The following is a 14121-nucleotide window of genomic DNA, read 5'->3' as shown; positions in this document are numbered from 1 at the left end:
TGTGTGTGCACAAATGTAGGCAAAGGAGAGAAAATGCAGGCAGTGAGGACACCCACACCGAACATTTAAGCTTGCTGAACTTTTCAATCGCCCCAGGCAGATGGGACCCTCAGACCCCTTTTGCAGACTGGAAACTGAGGCAAGGCGTGGGGAAGCAAGCAGCCAAGGTCTCACTAGCAAGGAGCAGAGACGGGACTCGAACCTGCAGCTAACTGACCGAGAAGCATGAGCGCTTAAATTCTGGGCAACCCTACGCACCCAAAACTCAAACGTCAATAATCTTTCACGTTAATGAGGGTTCTTGAAAAGCTTCCTCAAGATACACATCCATGAGACACAACTTTCAAAAGGTACAGCAGCCTCCGAAGCGATGCTGATGGGAGCTTAACAAGGAGATAACAGTTCTCTGGGGAAAAAAATACAACTATTGAAACAAAATCTCAATGACAGCATTCTCTTCGCAGAGCACGATTCACCCCCATAACATATGAATGCCTCTCCTCACTGAAACCTCAGCACCAGTCTGAATAAGGCGGCGAGGTTTCCTCGCACCACTGACACGGCTTGATGAGTGACCAGGCAAGATCTCGGCACATCTGTTCTGGCTGACAAGGACACAGGCCTGGGTGAAGCTCGATTCGGCCGCTACGTTCCCCAGCGACTTACAAACCACATGCCCGGGTGTGACAAGGGAATAAATTATACAAGCAGTGAAGGAGAATGACGTTGGCAAAGCAGCAGTGAGAGCGGATTTGACCCGAGTCTAGCAAAATCCCGCTGCTGTCACCGGCTCTTTCTATACTGCCAAGAGTGGCCGGGTCAAAAATCACATTGGCCCAATTCCAGCCGCACATTTATTCACGCAAAATCTCAAAAGGGAAACCTAAATATTGCCTCTTTTCTGATTTTTTGACAGCCTCCGAAATGAATTCTCAGTGTTCCCCACAGTGTAGTTCATAACAACTCGGGCTGGAAGTCAACTAACTTCTTGGTTAAAAAATGTATAAACAAAAGATCCTTTTTAGAAATGAGCTTTATTTTCAATGCGACTCAGTTCTGCAAGTCTACAGGTTTACTTGGTTACTTCTTCCTCCCGTCAGGTTTACCTACAAATCAGGATTTCAAAAACCACAACGAACAAATCAAACACCGGCAGGATCTGGGTGCTGACCACCGGCATTTCGTCTTGGCAATAAAAGGCCTCCCTTTCAATGAAGATTCTGTGCAAAATGCTAGATTTCCTCGAGTGAGGCTCCTTGTTTTTCAACCTTGAAATCACTCACTTGAAAATCAGACCCGGAATTCCAAACTTTGAGAACTGGGTCCTGATACCCCACATGGACGGCACCCTCGTTCCGAAAATGATACAATTAATGGCCCCAAAAGTGACTTTAACAGAGGACTTCAAGGCAAGGCGAAGTTTCTCCTAACACCCACATCTGCCTGCTCTGTACCTCTCTTCCATGGGAATCGGTAATACTTCACCCTTAAAGTCCTGGGGATGACCTCAGCTGCACTGAGTGGCCAAGCAGAGCCCATCGAGACAGGAAAGGAATTTGGACACAGGCCCAGCAACAATGAACTTGCTTGTTATTCGTAAATACAGTCCAGTAAAGAGGTTCCATCAAACTCAAAAGCCAACCTTTCTGTTTCAGATCCCTGGATAAAAATGATTTTTTCAAAATTTGGGTAATTGGAACCAAAAAGGATGGTTGTTAAAAATAAGCGGAGAAATATCCAGAAGTGGGTTTCTAGCGGAAGCTTGGAAGAGGAATTCCAATCTAAAAAAACAATCTAGACATGTTCTTTTATCCGTAGGGAATGCAGTGTTATCACATTCCCCTTCCATAAGCCCTCCTCAAACTCCTTAAGTAGTCAGCATTTCAGAGGAGAGACCAAAGTGAAAAGATCTTTGAAAAGAAAACAATGACGTGGCTGGGAAACCGTGTGCAGCTTGGCGAACATTTTTTTCCACCCACCACGAACTTGGGCTTTCTGGGAAGATCGCTGGTTTTCCAGTCAAAACCATTCTTGAAGTCATCAGGAACGGAGGAAGGGAGACCCGGCATCTGGGAAGGTGGTTCCTGGTTCCTGGTTCCTGGTTCCCGGGAAGGCGTATATCTGGGGCTCAGGAGCCAAACAGCCTGGAAAAGTCGGAGGGCAGAAATGTACATGAAGATGCGAACGAAGCAAAGCTATTGCTCTGAAAACACTTTCAGAAGATTTTTTATGTTACTATTAAGATTATTTTGTATCCTTTATAATTTTGTAAGTGATTTTTCTGTTATGCAACGTGAACATACTTAACACTACCAAACAGTACATTTTATTTTTTTTTTATGTTTTTATTTATTTTGAGACAGAGACAGAGCATGAGCAGGGGAGGGGAAGAGAGAGGGGGAGACACAGAATCCGAAGCAGGCTCCAGGCTCTAAGCTGTCAGCACAGAGCCTGACGCGGGGCTTGAACTCACGGAGTGTGAGATCACGACCTGAGCTGAAGTCGGAGCTTAACCGCCTGAGCCACCCAGGCGCCCCCAAACAGTACATTTTAAAAAGAAGAAAGCTATTTAACAAAGTATCTACTTCATCAGAATCTGTAACATTTTAGCCCATTCTCTATTACTGCCAGTCAGTGATGACTTTCATAAATTAAAAAAAAAAAAAAGATATTAACGTTATTCCAGTGAAGGAAATCCTGACCAGGGAAGGCTTGGAAACTGTACAAATGTCCATGAAGTTGAGAATGAGTATGTAAGTTATGATAGAGGTTTACTGGGGAAAACCACAGGGCTGTTAAAAAGATATATATGGTGGGGGGTTGCCTGAGTGGCTCAGTTGGTTAAGCATCTGACTTTTGATTTCGGCTTAGGTCATGATCTCACAGTTCCTGAGTTCGAGCCCTGCATCGGGCTCTATGCTCACAGTGTGGAGCATGCTTGGGATTCTCCCTCTCCCTCTCTCTCCGCCCCTTCCCTACTCTCATGTGTGTGCACGCATGCACTCTCTCTCTCTCTGAAAATAAACTTAAAATACACACACACACACACACACACACACACACACACACACGGAACTCTGTTACCTTTACGACATTTCTATAAATCCAAACTCTTTCCAAAATAAAAAGCCTTTTTGAAAAAAAAAAAAAAAAAACAGAAAGCGCAGGACCAACTGGATTACGACATATGCAAAAGAATGAAGCTGGATCCCTACCTCACACCATCTACAAGAATTAACTCAAAGTGGATCACAGACCTCACTATTAAAATTAAAATTAGAAAACTCTTAAAAGAAAACTTAGGCCTACAGGTGCCTGGGTGGCTCAGTCGGTTGAGCATCTGACTCTTGATTTTGGCTCAGGTCACGATCTTGCAGTTTGTGAGTTTGAGCCCTGCTTCGGGCTTTGCGCTGGCAGCGTGGAGCCTGCTTGAGGTTCGTTCTCTCTCTCTCTCTCTCTCTCTACCCCTCCCCTGCTTGCATGCTCTCTCTCTCAAAATAAATAAATACACTTTAAAAAAAAAAAAAAAGAAGAAGAAAGAAAAGAAATCTTGGGCTTAAATCTCCATGACCTCGGGCTAGGCAACAATTTCTTAGCTATTACACAAAAAGCACAAGTGACAGAAGGAGAAATAGATTGGAGTCTACCAAAACTAAGATTTATTTTGTGCTTCAAAGGACACCATCGAGAAATTGAAAAGACAACTCCCAGAATGGGAGAAAATACTTGCAAATCACATATCTGATAAGGGACTGGGATCCACACTGTAAAAAGAACTCTTACAACTCAGTAATAACCCAACTAAGAAATGGACAAAGGATCTACACATTTTTCCAAAGAAGATATACAAATGACCAACAGGCACATGACAAGACGCTCGACGTCATTCACCATCAGGGAAATGCAAATCAACCCTTACATCCGCTAAGACGGCTCGGCTCTCATCAAAAAGACCGACAATCGCAAGCGTTGGCAAGGGTGTGGGGAAACTGGAACCATCATACGCTCCTGGTGGGAAGGCACACTACTGCAGCGACTTTAAAAAATAGTCTGGCAGAAGCTCAAAAGGATAAATATAGAGTGACCCTAAGACCCAGCAATCTCACTCCTCGGTATTTACCAGACAGCCTCGAAAATGTGTATGCGAATGTTTGTATCAACAATGTTGGAGACAGCCGAAAAATGGAAACATCCCAGATAGCCATCAACGGATGGATACAAAAACAAGCCGAGGCGCAGCCATACAATGGACTATTCTTTGGCCACAGAAAGGAATGCAGTGTTGACATGCCACGGCATGTCGGAACCTACGAGACATCACGCTGAGTGAAAGAAGCCAGACACAGAAGGGGCCACACACTGTTGCGATTCCATTTATGTGAAATACCCAGAACAGGCAGATCCATAAAGAAAGCGGGAGGGAGGGGAGAACAGGCAGGAACTGCTTAATGGGTCCGAGGTTTCCCTTTCGGGGGTGATGAAAACGTTCTAGAATTAGATGGCCGTGGTGGTTTCACAACCCTGTGAATATACGACAAAACACTGAGTTGTGAACACCAACTTGCACTTTTTTTGTACTTATTCATCCTTTTCCGTGGTTTTACATGCTCGTGTTCTTCCGGTCTTCCTCTCCCCAACACTTCAGTATGAAGATTGCAACGTAGAGAAGACTTAACAGAACGGTTCAGTGAACACCCACATATACACCACCTCCATTCTGCAATTAACACTCTGTTGTACAGGGTACCTGTCAATCTGTCTCCCTTATCTTTGATGAGTTCCCAAGTTAAGCTGCAGACGGTAATACTCTCGGTCCCTAAACCTTCAGGCACGTTTCTCTCTGTATTTCAAGTTTTTCGTGCCTTTTTAAAATTTCCAAAGTAGCTCAGCTCATGCAATACAGAAGTGGGTGCAGGGAACTGTGAACCATCCCCTCAGGCCCTGTTAACCTCGTCAGCGGTCACAGCATGGTCACCTCTGAGCATGGTCACGTCTGCGGACAGCCTGGAGTAGATCCGTCCAACTCCCTGCCTGGAAGTCTCCCCACACACTTCAGGCATTTATTTAATGTTTACCGCGTGCAAATCACAACTGAGGCCAGAGTGTGCATTTAAGTGACATCCAGCCGCCTTTGCTTTCAAAACACTCCCCTGTGTAGACAGAAGTTTTAGCACACCATCAGTGATGGTAGCATTAACGGTCGTACGGGCGTCCTTTGAATTACCTGACTATTCCCCTGTTCTTGGACAGTTAGGTGATTTCCAGTTTTGTTTCGTTTTCTTTTTTTTGTAGCAAAAGTAGAACAGCTTTTATTATTTAAAAAGCCTTTGTTACTTTGAACACATCTAAGGCCTTATTTTATTTATTTTTGAGAGACAGAGCAAGCACATGAGTGGGGAGGGGGGGGGGGCAGAGGGAGAGAGAGAGAATCTGAAGCAGGCTCCAGGCTCGGCACAGAGCCTGATGCGGGGCTTGAACCCACGACCCCAGGATGACGACCGGAGCCGAGGTGATTTCCAGTTTTTTAATATCCTGGGAAAGCCGGTCACTGCCTCCCTGACAGGGCCCTTTCTGAAAAAGATCTTCCCTCCCTGTGGCCCCTACTGGAAGAGCCGGCCTAGGTCAGGGGTCGGCACACTCCCTGTGTAGCAAGTGGCACTGTAGGTAGTTTGGGCTTTGCAGGCCAGGCAGTTTCCATCACAAGGTTTCAAGCGCTCCACGGTAACCAAAAGCAGTCACAGAAATGGGTGTGGCCGCATGACAATAAAACATCAGGAAAACCAGGAAATAGATATGGCCCAAGGGCTGTGGTTCCCTGACTCAACCTAAGTGATTCTGCCGGCACCAGGACAACCCCAATCTAGTAGGACCTGGGTGACACCAAGCTAGGCCAATCAGGCTCTGCTCTCAGGAAGCAGAATCAGCACACTAGGCTACAGACTAAGCCAGCCTTGGGCTAAGCTGGAACGTCACAGAGCCTGAGGCTACTACCATCCTGGTCACCGGCCAGCAGAGGAGCAGTAAAGGAAGCTAGCTGGGAGAGAAGGATGATGAAGCCGCTGGACAGAAAAGAACAAAATGATAAAAACACACCGAGCTCGCCCCTGCCCCAGGACCTTCGCGCATGCTACATCCAGTACTACTGTGCTTCTCTTCGGTTCTGCAGATGGCAAGGCTGCCTCTCGTTCTTTAGGTTTTGATTTAAACAGCACTTCTCAGAGAGGCTCTTCCCGACCATTTCCCAAACTGAGAGCCTCCCATTTGCCTCATGAGTGAGGTTTTCCTATTTATTTGTTTTCTGTCCCTGTCCCATCTGCTATACTGTGTGCATTCACTGGTGGCAAGGACTATGGCTGTCTTGGTCTCCGCTATAAGCCCAAGGCACAGCCCGTGCTGGATAGTTGTGAACGAATGAAGGAATGAATGAAGGAATGAATAGGTGGGAACGTGGAAAGACCGAGGCTGGAGGAGCACCCCCAACACTGTTCTACCTCCTGTGAATCGTAGTTATGCTTCCCACACTCTTCTGCAAATCCCCTGGGCTCTTCACGAGCCCTCTTTGTACCTGGACAGGCCTCAACCGAGCTCCCACAGAGGGCCTCTCTGGGCATACATTGCGGTCCTCATTCTGGGCTCTAAAACACTTTCCAGTGACACAGTGAACCCCCCCTCCCCCCCATCTCCTAAGTCCTAAGTCCATCTCTAACAGCCACTGGACTGGCACAAGGTCCCCCCAGCAACCCTAAATTCAGCATCTCAATTATTCCGGACAGTCGATTTTCCTTCTCTCCCTCTTTAGGGTGAAGCAAGGGACCAGCCCAGCATGGACAAAATGCCAGATTCTCGTACCGTTTTTCCCGAGTCTGTTTACTAGGAGTCTCACAATTCATTAATAGCAGAATCAAAATTAAGGCCCCGCTGCTGGGAGGAAAACCAATCCGATTAGATTTGTTAAGCCTAATGAAGAAATGAAAAATGGGCTCGACAACAGAAAAAAGTCTGAAACCCTTCTGCTGGCTTCCAGCAGGGTAGGAAGCAGGGACCCAGCAGCACACTGGTCATTCAAGCCACATTTTCCACCCTGGCAAGACACCGAGCATACACTAAACACTGGCAAGAGGTAACAGGGCCAAGGCTCGAGGGAAGGTATCTCTTGGCAGCCTCTGCTGAGGTACCAGAAACAGCCAGGACTTGGAGAACACCGTGTTCCGGTCAAAGCTCCGGCCTAGACCACAGTGACACAGTCTAACCCGTGTAGACCCTGGGAGAGTTCTTATTTTGAAAGCAGAAAGCGTGACACAAAAGTGCCGACAGAGGAGACAGGGAATGACCACCAGGTGGGTCGATCTGGAGAACGACACTGAGGATGACAAGGAAGGGGACAGGCAGGCTGGACTTACACGATCATGCAGAACATCATGAAGACATTCCACAGCGCGATGAAGATGCGGAAGTATCTGAGGCTCAGTAGGAACTCCCGGATGTTGTCACCTGCAAAGGCAGAAAGCATTTTTACAAGCACGGCTCACATGTCTGCTGTCACGGCTGCAGTGTGCTTCTGCAGTTTCCGCCCGCCCCCATCCCACTACCCCACGTTCCGGGGGCAGCATGGCTTTCCCTGTGGGTCGCCTCTGCTCCCTGACCCTTGGCATTCTGGCAGTAGCTGCCACTGACCAACCCCTGAGAGCACCCAGTCCCCAGTCTCTGATTGGCTCAGGGAGGGAACATGTGACCCAAGTCTACCCAATGAGAGTCAGTCCTGAGATTTTTTTTGTCTCAACCACTGGGAAGGTGGCATTTGCTTCCTGTCCATCTTTCTGGGCTAGGAAGTTGTAAGCCCAGTCCTTTGGGTCAGAGATTGGCAAACTGTGGCCCATGGGCCAAAGCCAGCCCCTCCCGCCTGTTTCTATATGGCCTGTTAACTAAGAATATCTTTGATACTTTTTAATGGTTAAAAAAAATCAAAGGAGTATTTTGTGAGACACAAACGTTACATAAAATTCGTATTTCAGTGTCTATAGATAAGTTTTATCAAAATACACCCATGCCCCCTCATTTATATATAGGAGATAAACCTCAGAGCTATTGTCGATTTGGTTCTGGCTCCAGACCACTGCAATAAAGCAAGTCAAATGATTTTTTTGGCTTCCCAGTGCACATAAAAGTTACGTTTACACTATACTATAGTCTATTAAATATGCAGCAGCATTACATCTAAAAAATAATGTAAATGCATTAATTTAAAAATTATTGGTGGGTGTATAGATGGCTTGATGCTCGGTTGAACATCCATCTGGCTCTTGGTTTCGGCTTGTGTCATGATCTCCCAGTTCGGGAGTTTGAGCCCCACATCTGCTGGGGATCCTCTCTTTTTGCCTTTCCCCTTCACTTGCTCTCTCTCTCTCTCTCTCAAAATAAATAAACTTTAAAAATATATATATTGCTGGGGTGCCTGGGTGGCTCAATCAGTTAAGCATCCAACTCTTCATTCTGGCTCAGGTCATGATCTCAGGGTCTAGAGTCAAGCCCCCCATAGGGCTCCAAGTTGGGCATGGAACCTGCTAAAGATTCTCTGTCTTCCGGGGCACCTGGGTGGCTCAGTCGGTAAAGTGGCCGACTTCAGCTCAGGTCATGATCTCATAGTTTGTGAGTTTGAGCCCTGTGTCAGGCTCTGTGCTGACAGCTCAGTCTGGAGCCTGCTTGGGTTTCTGTGTTTCCCCCTCTCTCTGCCCCTCCCCTACTTGCACTCCGTCTCTCCTCTCCCTCAAAAATAAACACATTAAAATTTAAAAAAAAAAATTCTCTCTCTCCCTCTCCCCGAGTGCACGCACACTATCTCTCTCAAAAAAAAAAAAAAAAAAAAAATACTGCTAACAAATGCTAACCATCATCTGAGCTCTCAGCAAGTCATAATCACTGATCACCGAAACAAATAGAACAATGAAAAAATGTGAAAACCTGCTAGAATTACCAAAATACAACACACACAAAGTGGGCAAATGCTGTTGGGAAAATTGTGCCAACAGACCTGCTCACTCAGGGTGGCCACACACCTTCAGTTTGTAAAAAACAAAATTCTCTGCAAAGCACAATAAAACAAGGTATGCCTGGATTTGCCATGGCTGCTTTCAAGGAACGGAGCTGAGATGCGGCACCAGAGAAGGTACGACCCACAGGGCACCTGGGTGGCTCAGCCGGTTAAGCGTCCGACTCTTGATTTGGGCTCAGGTCACGATCTCCCAGTTTGTGAGTTCCAGCCCCGCGTCAGGCTCGCGCTGACGGCAATGCAGAGCCTGCTTGGGATTGTCTCCCTCTCTCTCCGCCCCTCCCCAGCTTGTGCGCACACGTGGTCTCTCTCCCTCTCAAAATAAGTAAATAAGCACTAAAAAAAAAAAAAAAAAAAGAGAGACAGAGAGAGAGAGAGAAAGAAGGTATGACCCACAAAGCCTAAAATGTTTACGATCTGTCCCTTTACAGAAAAATGTGCCAAACCCTGCTCTCGGGTCACCTTTGTTTTTTTTTGTTTTCTTTTTTAAACTTTTTTTTTTCAACGTTTATTTATTTTTGGGACAGAGAGAGACAGAGCATGAACGGGGGAGGGGCAGAGAGAGAGGGAGACACAGAATCGGAAACAGGCTCCAGGCTCCGAGCCATCAGCCCAGAGCCTGACGCGGGGCTCGAACTCCCGGACAGCGAGATCGTGACCTGGCTGAAGTCGGACGCTTAACCGACTGCGCCACCCAGGCGCCCCACTCTCGGGTCACCTTTGTAAAAACAAGCAGCCCGAGAGTAAAACCAACCCAGAAGGACAAGGAGAGGATTGCATGCAGGGCGGCTGGTCTGAGCCCTGAATCCAGGTGTGCCTGAGAACAGTCCTACCCTTGGGACGTTTCAACTTGCCTTACCCTTCGGCTGGGTTTTCAGTGTTTGCAGCTGAAAAAGGACACTAATTCAGTCAAGTAAAAGGGGAGTTCTGCTTTGATAATGATTCGCTCTAGTTCCCCGATGCCACAGAGCAGAACCCATTTCGAGAGGAAACAGCTTGGTACGATGAGACTCCAGAGCTGTGGGTTCCAGAACCCTCCTTCAGGGTTTTAAGTCAATCGTCCTCCCTCACTAATCCTCCAGAATGAAATGAACGGGTCCAGATAGGGTAACCTACAAGCATGCTACCCAAAATGTCATCTCTAGACCACGGCTGTCCATTAAGTACAGAAAATACCACGCAGGAGCTCAGAAATTTACACGGCCACCCGATATGACAGCCATCTGGCATCACTGCGTCATCCAAGCACCAGATGAGCACACAGACTTGCTGAAGGCAGCTTAGATGAGCCCGGTATTGTTCAACCCACTGGGACAGCCACGTGCAGCTCAGCCCAGACTGCAGATGTCAAACGCGGGTCCGTCCCCAACATGTCTGAGAGGCACTGCTCGGCAAGGCCCTTCCTTGAGCCCAGCATCAAAAAAAAAAAAAAAAAACAGGCTCTCCTGCCATCAACGGGTGCTAACTAAAGGCCATTTGTTCCAGGCAGCAGCCAAGTGCAGGGGATACAGGGAGGAACGAGACAGGCATCCCTGCCCTAAGGAGCTCACACGGAGGACAAATACTAAACAAGTAATCACACACCTGATTATTCACCATGACAAGTGCCATGGGAGCATACAAAGGGGGCATCCAACCTAGCCCGTGCTGGGGAGCGGGGGTTAAGCGCTTCGAGGAAGTGTATAAGCCCCGACCTTAAACTTGGGCAGGAGTTTACTGCCCTTCCACACAGGTGACCTTGGTCAGCCCCTGGCCTATAAATGCCCTAGCTTCCTCCTGTGTAAATGGGGGTGACGGGCAACTAGGAAGACCTCAGCACAGTGCCTGGCACACAGACAGCTGCAGCCACTACTGTGTCAGGGGGTCAGCCAGGCACGGGGAGAGGGGCATTTTCTGCAGCAGCAGCAACAAGCACAAGATTACTAGCTGGAAGGAGACGTGCACAGAGCCCCTGATCACAAGGAAGCCACTGTTGTGACTGTCCTTATCGCGGACACTCTCACCACCACCAAGCCCTCCCACCTCCTACCCACCCCAGCTCCGATTTAGATCTATAGACCACAGCCCCAGGAGTTGGTCTAGTACCTTCCACAGAGTGGGTAAGCAATATACATATAGCTGCTGAATGAATGGATGTATGAACGAAAGAATGAATGGATGGATGGTCTAGTGACTGAGGGTACAACCTGCGGGGTCCGAAAAAGCCAGGTTCCAATCAAGAGGCTGTCACTGGTTTACTACGTGACCACAAGCAAGTCAAGCCACAAGCCTGAAACTCAGTTTCCACATCTATAAAATGGGAAAATTCCCTTTACCTTTTAGGGGTGGAGACGGAGGGGAAATACCCATAGGAAGCACCTAAGGGGGCAGCCACCACCAGGTAGGCCCCCAATAAAAGGGAGCTGTCAGACTGTCATCAAATTCACTGCCCCTCAGGTTCCTATTGTCCCTACGCAATGCTCCATCATAGCACCCACCGCCTTGGCTGCTCCCTGCTGTGTCCCCAGCATCCAGCACAGTGGCTGGCATGTGACAGGTGCTCAATAATGCTTGGTGAATGAATAAATGTATGGACACAGTAGTCATGTACACGTCTCATGTCTCAAACAGTCACATGAATAAATTCAGCAAGAAGTGTCAAACCTAGGGCCTCCAGAGGCCAGGCAGGTGAAATGATATCACGATGAGGGGCTGGGACAAGTAGAGGCCACGGGCCCTGCTTCAACGGGGTCCTGTTTTTCCCAACTTCACCCAACAGGTGCCAAGAGGTTGCTTGAACCCTGAGCTGTAGGATGTTCAGATTTTCCTTGAAAAATTTTCTTGAAAATTCAGACAACTGAATTTTTACGTGACATCTGATTTATTTGAAAGCTAATGTTGGCATCTAATTAAAAAAGAAAAAACAGGTCTGCAGTACTCTGAAAGCAATAGCTACTTGTGAGGCTGTTCAGTTGCTCGTTCGTTCGTTCATTCATTCATTCATTCATGCTGGAAGACTGGCACCACGAGGGCACAGAAATGGGCCAAAACAAGTTGGAGCAAGTGTGAGGGGCAAATATTAGCCACATGGTATCATACATAAAGGAAAATTCTAACTGTACGAAGTTATATGAGTTCTGACTTATGCGGGAAGGGTTAGCAGGAGAAAGAAGGTCGACAGAGGTGAACAAAAGGAACAGCACATCCTCAGGACCAACTCTCTCTCTCTCACACACAATCACACACGCACACACATACACACACACATACAGATTATTAAAAAGAAAACTGAGTTAAGGCTTGGTAAGAACAAATTGTCCTCTCTGAATGGACCAATTTCAGAGTCCAGAAAGGTGGTCTTACCTGTGCTGGGCTCCCTCGACTCCTCCCCAAAGCCCTGCGTGTCCTTCTTTTTCCTACAAAGAGGAACAGACAGTATCCACTTTCGGTGGGACATAAAGACCACTCAGTCCTCTGGCCCTGACACTCAGCTCAGAGGGCCTCGGACACCGTTTCAGCTCTAGCCCTGCAGCGGACTTGGTGACCTCGGGGGGGTTTAATGCCCCTTTGGACCATCATCTACCAGCCAATCACAGCAAGGCCTGCAGCCACCAAGGTGGAGAGGTTAGTCGGTGGGTACGAAGGAAGGCTAAGAACTCTGGGGGGACGGGCCGGAGGCTCTCCGGGATGCAAGAAGGGAGATCGCCGTTAACGAAAAGTCTTGATTTCAAGTCACCATGGAGCGCAGGGTCACAGAAGGACAGACCAGGAAGGAGGCGTGGCCAGAGGGCTGGCTGGGACTTGGGGGCGTGGCCTACGACTTGGGGCGGGCTCACGCTCGTGGGGGCGGGTCTACGGGTCCCCTGGGTGGAGCCGCGATCCAAAGCGGCCTACTCACAGCTTAAAGTTGAGCACCGCCCCGGCGTTCATCAGCAGCGTCCTGCGAAGGGAGAATGAGGTTACCTGGGCCTCCCCTTGTCCCTCTTATCCTTCCTACCCCAGCCTCTAGCCCCCCTAATTACCCGAACAGCAGGATGTCCCCGATCATCGTTACGGCCGAAGCGTCCGTCAGAACCGGAAGCGGAAGCCTCGAAGAGGGAGGGGAGAGGAGCACAAACCGATCTCGAGACCAATCTCGAGGCCGCGATGGCGAGGGCTGGTCCAATCGAAGGCCAAGACATGCAGGGTCCCGCCCTCTGAAGGCCAGGCCCCTTTAGGAAAGAACAAGCGCCCCTTTTCTCTGGGAGGCCCGGAGGGTATTGAGGAGAGGGCGGGGCGATGGTGTGACGTCACCCGGGGCGGAGTCACCCGCGGCAGTATTAAGTTACGCACTGAAGGCGTGCCGCGCTGGAGTGAGGCCCCCAGCGCGCAGGAAAATTAGTGCAGTAGCTTTATTTTCTGGGCTGGGGTCTCCGATGCGGCTTCTGGAGAAACCGGGCCTTCTGACCACTGAGATGCACAGGCGAATGGGTCCTGATGCAGTGGGCTCTAGGCACCGATGCCCGGGGCGGGGCGGGCGGGGGCTTCCTCCTGGGCCCCAGTGGAAGGCGGGGATCCCCACTAGGCTGGCGCTACGGGGGAGTGGGGGGGAGGGAGGAGGTCCCAACAGAGCTGTCCCTTCGGAGAACAGGGATCCCCGTGAGGAATGGAGATCGTAACTTACAGAGCCCCATAGAGGATTAGGGTCATGACAACTCCACAGACAATTGGGGTCTTGTCCCTCTGGGATACGGGAAGATGGGGTTCACAACTAGTCGGGCCCCACAGAGGGTGCTGGTCCCGATCCAAGGGCTCCAAAGAGGACATGGATCCTAATCGAGTCCCACCGGGACAGGGTCCTAACTGATCCATCCCGCCTGGGTGGGCTCCGCACGGGAAGGAACCCCCCCCCCCGCCAGGGACGGCTACCCTGTCCAACGCACACCACAGGGACCCCTGCACCCCGCCTCGCTGGGCTGAATGTGGTCGCGATGGCCCGAGGGACGGAGTAGGGGACACCCGACTAGGCTTCAAGGGACAGAACGGCTCCACCATCCGCCCCGGAGCCTGGGGCCGTCCCTCCTCTCCCGCGGGGGCCGGGTTGGGGGCGGCGCCTG

General features: G+C 49.3%; 1 protein-coding gene and 1 long non-coding RNA gene across 2 annotated transcripts; both read right to left on the bottom strand.

The window, feature by feature from the left end:
* Window positions 1-1015: 1015 nt before the first annotated feature.
* Window positions 1016-13162, bottom strand: SMIM7 (small integral membrane protein 7). The gene is made up of 5 exons (XM_025916059.2): window positions 13048-13162; window positions 12924-12965; window positions 12389-12441; window positions 7401-7491; window positions 1016-2144 (listed from the first exon to the last, which is right to left on the bottom strand). The coding sequence occupies exons 1-5, from the start codon at window positions 13071-13073 to the stop codon at window positions 2129-2131; spliced, it is 228 nt and encodes a 75-aa protein (XP_025771844.1). The 5' UTR covers window positions 13074-13162; the 3' UTR covers window positions 1016-2128.
* Window positions 8793-11683, bottom strand: LOC147583676 (uncharacterized). Its single transcript, XR_015248478.1, has 2 exons — window positions 9765-11683; window positions 8793-9508 (listed from the first exon to the last, which is right to left on the bottom strand). It is a non-coding gene; the product is annotated as an uncharacterized LOC147583676 (long non-coding RNA).
* Window positions 13163-14121: the final 959 nt, after the last annotated feature.

The sequence above is a fragment of the Puma concolor genome, chromosome A2 (assembly GCF_028749965.1).
Source record: "Puma concolor isolate L17-30 chromosome A2, mPumCon1.1.hap2, whole genome shotgun sequence".
NCBI classification, from domain to species: domain Eukaryota; kingdom Metazoa; phylum Chordata; class Mammalia; order Carnivora; family Felidae; genus Puma; species Puma concolor.
The sequence above is the reverse complement of the archived record's forward strand: the minus strand, read 5'-3'. Positions and strand labels throughout refer to the sequence as shown.